The sequence below is a fragment of the Zingiber officinale genome, chromosome 7A (genome assembly GCF_018446385.1).
Source record: "Zingiber officinale cultivar Zhangliang chromosome 7A, Zo_v1.1, whole genome shotgun sequence".
Taxonomy (NCBI): domain Eukaryota; kingdom Viridiplantae; phylum Streptophyta; class Magnoliopsida; order Zingiberales; family Zingiberaceae; genus Zingiber; species Zingiber officinale.
The window spans coordinates 15,477,267-15,486,801 of NC_055998.1; the positions used below are offsets into that span (position 1 = coordinate 15,477,267).

The following is a 9,535-nucleotide window of genomic DNA, read 5'->3' on the forward strand; positions in this document are numbered from 1 at the left end:
CCGGACTAGGTCAGAGAGGGCTCGGTAACTCGTTCTCTGGACCAGGAAGACGTTAGGGTTTAGGGCTGGGAAGCTCTAAAACCAACAGAGGCATTGGATCTGTCTGTTGACCGATCCAGTGATACTTTGGCTGTCTGGATCGGTCTGTCGACCGATCCAGTGATACCTTAGTTATCTGATTGGTCTCGTGATCGATCAGTAACCACACAGTAGCTCTCTGTGGGTTATCTGATCGGTTTGGTGACCGATCAGTAAGAAGAGAACAATAGGGGGATCAATAGGGGGATCGGTCTGTGTACCGATCCTCCTATGGCCTGATCGGTCCACAGACCGATCAGGGATCGGCAACAACTCTCTGTGAGAGTTGGGATCGGTCTGGGGACCGATCAGCCTAGGCCTTGATCGGTCCCATGACCGATCAGACCCATCCTGGACCGACAGGGTGGAGCATGATCGGTCCAGGCCTAGCCGTTGAGACACAACGGCTTGATTTCTGTCTTCTTCGCAGGTTCAAGTTATATAACGAGGTGGAGGGCCTCTACAGGGAACTTCTTCTTCTTCCTCCTTGCGATCTGAGCTTTGCTGAGCTCTCCATTATTGAAGTTTCGTGTGAGCTTCCCTCGGCTGGGTCTCCAACTGAGCAGTTGCTGCTGTGGTTGGCATCCGTGAAGTTGCTGTTTCATCAACAGTCGACAAGAAGGCAAGCAAACTAGTGTTTTTACATTCATATTGTTCTTGGCTTCTTGCTGTATTTCTTGTACTCTGATCTTGCTGTTGCAAGAGAGATTGTGGCGAGGTTTCTCCACCCAGAAAGAGTTTTTATTAGCCGGTTTTCCGGGGTCTCATCCACCGACGGATTGATAGGATTCATCCACCTTACGGACACGCCGAGGAGTAGGAGTATCATCTCCGAACCTCGTTATATCGTCGCGTTTGAGGTTTGATATTCTCCCGTTTCATTTCTATCTTGTATTTCCGCTGCGCTAACTCAAATTGTAGGAAGAAACGAGAATTTAGGGTCGGCTATTCACACCCCCCCCTCTCTAGCCGCATCCGAAGGTCCTAACATAGTTGTCGCATTCATCTTGCTCCTTGTTCCACTGCGTCTCTGGTCCTGAAAAGGTTCCACGCCTTGCAAGATTCGATCCGCGACATAAATAGAATTTTACATTTTTCGATCCTATATTCCTCGAAGGAATGTACATGTGAACTAGATCGAACATAAAATAAAAATTTACATCCATCGATCCTATATTCCATAAAAGGAATGTACATGTAACTAGATCAAAAATAAAATCCTAATTAAAATTAAATACAGCTCCTGCTGTATTTTATATTACAATCATGCACACACATATAAATGCCCTTGACATGTCCAAGGGTCCAATCACACACATAATAACTAAAAGCCATAATAGTTGGATCCTGCATCCACAAAGTTAGCACATCCTACTATTAACCTGCCTAAATTATGTATGACATGTGCATAATTAAACTAATACCAAATACACAGAGGCAAAACCCTAGCTCTGATACCAATTGTTGGTTGCTATTCGGAAAACCTAATGGTTCCACTGTACAAAAATTTTGTACAAAGGTCTGAACCTTTTCCTAGCTACCATGTGTTCTTTTAAATTAAATTTTGGATCGCCTGCGGAACTTAACACGTTTGATCCAAAACTTAATCTATTCGTTCTTTTAGGTTTAGACTTGGATCTCCTGCAGAACTTAACACGTTCGATCCAAGTCACCTAGGTTATTAATTTCATTAAATATTAATTTTCAAAATTAGCTTCCAGGACTGCATGGCGAGGCACATGACCTTCTTGGATATGGGAACAACCACCACCGCCTAGACAAAGCCTTTTAAGGAAAGCTAATATTTAATTTCCTTAAATAACTTTAGGTCAACCGAAAAGAATAATCTCATCACAAGGAAAAGAAAAACAAAGAACACAACATCGAAAACAAATTCGAAATACTAGAATCGCATGCCTCTTGTATTTGGTATTTTTTACATGAAGATAAAACTAGTATGATGCAGAAATAAAATACTAGTATACCTTTTCTTTTGCAAGCAAAAATCTTTAGGTCTTCTACCGTATTCCTCTTCTAACCTTGGACGTTGTGTGGGCAACGATCTTCCGAGATGAGAAACCACCAAAGCACCTTCTTCTCCTTTCTTCAAGTTTCGGCCAAGCACAATGCTTCCAAAAGATGAAGATCTTTTTTCATCAACCAAGCTCCAAGAGATGCAAGCTTTCTCTCCTTCTTCTCCAAGCTAAGATCCGGCCACCACTTGATCTCCTAGAGGAAGAGGAGATTCGGCCACAACAAGGAGAAGAGAGATCTTGAAGGGGCCGACCACACCAAGGAAGAAAAGAGGGAGAAGAATAATAAAAGTTATGTGTCATGTAGGCACCCCAACCCCCTCTTTTATAATCCTTAGCTTTGGCAAATAAGGAAATTTAATTACAATAAAATTTCCTTAACTTTCCTTGACATGAATTAATTAAGAAAAATTAAACAAAATTTCCTATTCCTTCATGTCATGGCCGGCCACATCATTAAGAGCAAACAAGGCTATTTCAATCGACAATTAAAATTCCTTATTTGTCTTTGAAAATTTTAAAAAATAAAATTTTCCTTTAAAATCCCTTCATGGTTGATAAAAAGTAATTTCTATAATTTTAATTTTTCAACATGTGAATAATTTACAAAGAAGAAAAATAAAATATCTTTCCAATCTACAAATAAGGAAAGAGATCTAATCTCTTTTCTTAATCTTTTGTAGAAGAGATATTTTAATTTTAATTCTCTCCATTAAATTATATCTTCTACATAAGAAAATTTTAAAATTAAAATTCTTTTTTAATTTAATGGGGCCATCCACCTTAGCTTGGGTTCAATCTAGGGTCGGCCACCCATGGACCAAGGCTTGGCCGACCCTAGCTTAATCCACAAGCTAGCTTGGCCGGCCCCTATACCATGGGTATGAAGGTGGGTATAGGTGGGTATAGTACTCTATAAATAAGAGGCTACGATAGTGACCGAGAGGAGTAATTGGTTTTGGACTCCCGATAAAATTAAGCATCCCGTGTTCGCCCCGAACACACAACTTAATTTTATCAATAATAATTCATTCCACTAGAGAACTATTATTGAACTACTGCACCAATCCCAAATTACATTTTTGGGCTCCTTCTTATTATGAGTATGTTAGTCTCCCTGTGTTTAAGATGTCGAATGCCCACTAATTAAGTGAGTTACTGACAACTCATTTAATTAATATCTTAATCCAAGAATAGTACCACTCAACCTTATCGTCATGTTGGACTGAGTCCACCTGCAGGGTTTAACATGACAATCCTTATGAGATCTTCTTGGGGACATTATCAACCTAGATCACTAGGACACAGTTTTCTTCTATAATCAACAACACACACTATAAGTGATATCATTTCCTAACTTATCGGGCTTATTGATTTATCAAACTAAATCTCACCCATTGATAAATTAAAGAAATAAATATCAAATATATGTGCTTATTATTATATTAGGATTAAGAGCACATACTTCCATAATAACTGAGGTCTTTGTTCCTTTATAAAGTCAGTATAAAAGAAATGACCTGTAATGGTCCTACTCAATGCACTATAAGTGTACTAGTGTAATTATATTGTTAAGATAAACTAATTCCTAATTACACTACGACCTTCCAATGGTTTGTTCCCTTCCATTTTGGTCGTGAGCTACTGTTTATAATTTATAAGGTACTGATAACATCATCTTCTGTATGTGACACCACATACTATGTTATCTACAATATAAATTAATTGAACAACTACAAACAAATGTAGACAATTTGACCAAATGTGATTCTTTATTCAAAATAAATGTTTACAAAAGTTTAGGCTTTCAGTATACACTCTAACAAAGAGGAGTTGAGTTGTAAGAATCGGAGGAGTTGGATTGAACGAATCAAAGGAGTCGGATTGGCCGATTCGAAGGAGTCAGATTGGCCGATTCGAAGGAGTCTGTTTACTGATGACCTGAAGATAAATTGAGATATGAAGGACATGTCTAGGAAAGCAACTGAATTAAGATTAATATATTCAAGTTTAGAAAAAAAGATCAATTAACAATACATCATCATATAATATTCATAAACTAATCTTTTATGTTTATCTATGTAGAGATTAAAACATATTAGTGAATATCAAATCGAGTGTTATCTAGGGATTACTTTCGATGAGGAAAGTAGCTCGATGGATGTACAATGAGATTTTGTATCTTATGATACAATGATGACTACTCAATCATCCTAATAGATGCATTGAATAGTTTTGTATACAGGTGTACTCGCAAGTCGCACGACGTTCAATTCTGTATGGAAGTCTAGTATGATGATATGATCGGTCACATGAGTTGTGATCTAGTGATGAAAATTAAATGCCCTTGTGTGTAAGTGGGAGAAGTTAGTAACCTATGCCTACTATGGGGTATTAATACATATAAGTAACTTATGCCCACTATAGAGTATTTATATGAAAGTTAGTAACCCCCTAATATTAGTAACCCCCATTATTATCTTATCCTATAAATTTATACTTCTTGTGTGAAGTATGTAAGTAAAAAAAGAAAGAAAAGGGAAGAGAGTCTAAGAAAGAAGAGAGTTGTAGTCTTTATCTTGTCAAGAAGAACAAAAGAAGGCTATCATCAGTATTACCAGGTTAAGTATTGAAACATTGTGACATAACGTTGATAATTCAAGATACTTGACTATCATTTCAATTTCGAGTAGTTCTTGGTTAGGGTTCACAACAATTCTGAAGGTTTGCAGTGCCAGAATTAGTGCATCATCAATCAAGGCACAAATTTACTTTCCGTAAAGTAGAAATAAATTTATGTGTTTTACTTTTATCAATATCCAACACTGTTCCTGATCTAGACATTATTGACAATTTATTTTATTGATTCTGTATGTAGGTTGATATCTATTCATTGTCAAGAACAACCTCATGGATATTGTTCTGGTATGGTGACATGAATCAATGGGAGGTGACTATAAAGGGAGAGCTATTGGATGAGAAAACACCGTGGATACGTATAAGACTCAATGTCGGACTCGACTTTGAGGGGCTAGGAAAAAGTAAAAGTTATGGAGTAGTAGAAGAGTTTAAATGACTACGTGTTCCTATCTAAGACTACGACTTTATATAGGGTTACGGATAATGTAATCATTACATTACCTCCGTGTTTGTCCATGTCTTCTGAGAGAAATGACTATGTTTCTCATATTTTCCTAGAGTAACCGCTATGTTGCTCACGTTCTTCGGGAAAAGTGGTCTAGTAAGCCATGTAAAATATGGGTCCCAACCAAGGATGACTAAACCAAAGGACTTTGATGATGAATCCGATGTAGTTTGATAAATTGAGTCGGTTTAGTCATATTAGCCAAGTCGCGCGAAAGGGATTGGTGGACCGCATCGGAGGAGTTGGATGATCGAGTCGGAGGAGTTGGTTGGCCGAGTCAAGAGGAGTTGAGTTGAACGAATCGGAGGAGTCGGATTAAACGAATCAAAGGAGTCGGATTGGCCGAGTATATATATCCTGTAAAATACTGATCTAGAAGACGGCGTAGTAGGCAGGATTCCACTAAACATGCTGAAGTCAATGTCGGCTAATAAATCCCTTTCTCAAGTGGCAAACTTTCAAAGTGAGTTACTTCATGCACTGGCCTTCCTTTGGCTAAATTTCCATTAGGCACACCGAAAGTTAGAAATTTCTCCACGGGTGTCATAATTTTGTCTTTTTGTTCCTGCCATATATTTCTCAATGAACATTGCTAGAAAAAGCTTCGATTGGAGGAAATCGAAAAAAACAGTGTAAAAGTTCTCAGTGCGTATGAACCTTTATTGTTACGTGGACAAAAGAATTTATCTTATCGAGCTCGCTTAGATAAGAGAATTTATTAGTTTATCTTTTCGTGATGAATTCAACTTGTCTTTTTGGCTGATTGAACCAGTTGGCAATGCCTTATTAAAGTAGTCAAAATTTGTGAGTTTGACTTTTGACCAGGAAATTGGGGAAGTTGAAGCCCACTCATCTTGTCATTCGTCAGTGCGATCATTATGGATACCCTCTCCTTCCTTTTAATTGCAATATTCCCCACTCAATCTCTACCTTTCTGCTTAGCTTGCTGTCTTTCAATGATTTCTTAGGGTGCCTAATTGATTGAAGGATGACATTTTTACTCTAATAGGATAAGGGTCAATTTTTAATCATCTTTTTGTATTAGGGGACGGACTGCGAGGGATGATAGAGAGGAGTATAATCATCTTTTTGTATGTCTTTCAATGACCTCCCCACCACAAGCACAGTGCACAGTGCACAGTGCACAGAAACAGTTGTCTGGTGCCCATCTTTTCATGGAAGTTTCAATTTCAGTCTCTATAGTTCCCAGTGACCAAAAGATTATGATCTTATCCTCTTCAACCTTTCACTACTAATCTTCTCTGTTCATTCTCCTATTCTGAGCTGAATTCTGCCATGCATCAGTCACAAACTTGTTAGCTGCTCTGAGCTTATGCTCCTCGATCGATCGAGGTCCTCCCTGTCGAACTCCCCTGTGATCACACTTTTATAGGTTTGTAAGCCTTGCGTGTGTTCGCAGGGAGGCGAATGAAATGAGCATTCCTCATTTGTTCAGATGCCCAATAAGCCTTGAAATCTTCACGGATCCAGTCACTCTGAGCACCGGTCAGACCTACGATAGGCCGAGCATCGAGAAGTGGCTCGCCGACGGCAACCTGACGTGCCCCGTCACAATGCAGAGGCTCACCGATACCACATTGATCCCCAACCATGCCCTCTGCCATCTTATCGACCAGTGGCTCCTCGCTGACGCCGGAGACAGCTGCCACCACCCTGTGCAGTTTCCCGATGCCGCCGATTTCTCACTGGTCGCGCTCCGAAGGGAACTCCTCTCGCCGACCACGTTGCCGTCGGAGAAGCTGGAGATGGCCAGGAAAGTCCACGTTCTGTCCGTGGAGTCTGACGTCGGCCGGGCATGCTTGGTTCAACTTGGCTTCTTTCCTTTGCTGCTTCAGCTTCTGTTCCAACTTACCCCGGGAGGAACCCTCCTCGACGCCGAGTTCGCCGGAGCGTTGCTCGGCTGCGTTCTGAGCTTGTCGGTCTCCGCTCCTTTGTATCCGCTCAACATGCTGAAGGAGGAAGAATCGACTTTGTCTTCGCTGGTGCACCTCTTTGACCGAGGCAATGCCGAGATCAAGATCAGCTTATGTCATCTCCTCGAAGTCATAGCTACTTCTTCTGCCACCCACGAGCTCTGCTCAATCGTCGTCGACCGGTCGCCGCGGATCTTGCAGATTCTAGTTTCTATGCTCGGCGACAAGTTGAGTACTTTCAAAGCGTCGCAGGCGGCCGTTCGCGCCACGGCGGCTCTGTGCTCGTCTTCGGAGAGCAACCGGCGCCGTGCGATCGGGGAAGGCGCGGTGGACGGCCTCATCGCGCACCTGCTGTCGAATTGCTGCGCGCGGCGCAACGCCGCGCCGGCGTTGGCCGCGTTGGCCGCGCTGGAGCTCCTGCTGGGACTCGAGGCGGGGAAGAAAGCGCTGCTGGAGAATCCAAGCGGCGTGAGGGCCCTCGTAAAGATGGTGTTCAGGGTGTCGACGGGGCACGAAGGGAGCGAGCACGCGCTGGGTTCGCTGCTAGCCATTTGCGGCGAGTCGGAGAGGGCGAGGGCGGCGGCGACGTCCGCCGGCGCGGTGACGCAGTTGCTACTGCTGCTGCAGAGCCAGTGCGGCGCGGCATCGAAGGCCAAATCCAGGACTCTGCTCAAGATGCTGAGAGCTTCTTGGAATGGCGAAACAAGGGGACTGCTGTGATTCTTCATGAGATAGTTGTAAATGGAGTGTGTTTTTGCATCCATCTTCTATCGGAAAGAAAATAGCCATTTACAAAAAAAAAAAAAAAAAAAAAACAAAGATCAAACTTGAACAATTTACTTTCGATTCTTGAGGTTTATATTTCATGGTCTAAAAGATCGTGCTGAAAAATTTATCTGAAAACTTAGATCATCACTGACAGCCTTTTCTTCGTGAGCGTGCTGGTCGACTTTTGCGAGAAAACTTTATTTTATGAATTCTCAGTGTGTCACATGCGATTGAACTATTGGTGAAATTGAAATCCCACGTCTAAAGTTATCATAGTTTTTAATTTACTTTAATGATTAAAATGTGGGACCGGATTATTATCTACTTTAGAATTAGTCTGATGGCAAAATTTGAATAGTGGTTATTAAGGGAAAAAAGTTAATTAGTCATACGATGAAATTGTAGTGTGGGTAATTAATGACTACCAACAAGTACGGGTTGTATTATATACCGCAATGTTGAAGGAGTTGTGCCAACGTGAGTAGGTGAAATTAGTGCATTATTTTAATGTAGCTAGCTGTTCTGCACAAATTCAGGGGTGTTTAAGTGATTCTTTTGACAGAAACATACGTCTTCTCGGGAAAAAACAAACCTTTAGAAATAATAGAAGACAGAAGTTCTTGACTTGATATATCTTAGATTAAACTATATTTTGTATTTCAAAGTCTCATAAATACTATTTTGTATTTCAAAATCACATAAATACGTAGGATGTGATGATTGAGATATCCGAGTCAGATTAAAATCTAAAAGATCGTTTGATATAATGATCAAGGAAGAGTTAATCCTTAAAACTAGTGCAATTAATTTTCACGGTCAAGAGATTATTTGACTAGATCAGCGGACAGGCAGGGCAATCGGGCGCTAAGCCTCTCAATATGAACGAATAGCTTAAGAAAAGTCAGCAGTCTCTAGGGCTAAAATTTCTTTAAGATAGCACAATTGAATAGCTCGGTCGAGCAGTTCAGTCGATTAAGTCTACAGTTCGATTAGACAAAATGAACGCCTAGTTCGATTGAACTCTTTCGTTAAAACTGATAAGGCAAGCTAGGAATGAATCCCCGACGATATTCTATATGCCCGATCGTCCAAGTGACTGTTGATCGGATCATGGAAAAAGCTCTGTCAATTTACCAAGTAAGTGAGTTGTGGGTTCCCTAGCCCAAAGGCCTCATATTCATTTTTGACGTTTTGTGCCACGAATAACAACGAATATTCTATATGTGAGATGTACATCAGAAGCTTCCTCTCTGCCAAACACAGAGATTGTGGGTCAATTGTGGGAAAGGTGTCAGAGCATGTTTATGGTCTATTTTTTTTTCTCGAAACGCTTTGACATTCGTGTATATGCTTTGAGATTCATGTACAAACAGAAAATAACACTATAAAAAGGAGTCTCCATCTACAAGCCCAGGTACACTCACATTACGCGAGACTACACAATTTCCATTGTTTATACTATTGTTCAACACCTTCTACATATCACTGACTTGAGCATGGGAGAGCCTATACAGAGGGCCCCTTCCTTGACTCGGTTACTAACACTCCTCTTGATACATAGGAGTGCTTCAAAGTTA

General features: G+C 40.8%; 1 protein-coding gene across 1 annotated transcript; it reads left to right on the forward strand.

The window, feature by feature from the left end:
* Positions 1 to 6,451: 6,451 nt before the first annotated feature.
* LOC122001030 (U-box domain-containing protein 26-like) lies at positions 6,452 to 7,951 on the forward strand. The gene has a single exon (XM_042555586.1). The coding sequence runs from the start codon at positions 6,690 to 6,692 to the stop codon at positions 7,908 to 7,910; it is 1,221 nt and encodes a 406-aa protein (XP_042411520.1). The 5' UTR covers positions 6,452 to 6,689; the 3' UTR covers positions 7,911 to 7,951.
* Positions 7,952 to 9,535: the final 1,584 nt, after the last annotated feature.

Coding starts and splice junctions, on each gene's coding strand:
- LOC122001030 (XM_042555586.1), top strand. CDS start 6,690: ATGAGCATTCCTCATTTGTTCAGATGCCCAATAAGCCTTGAAATCTTC.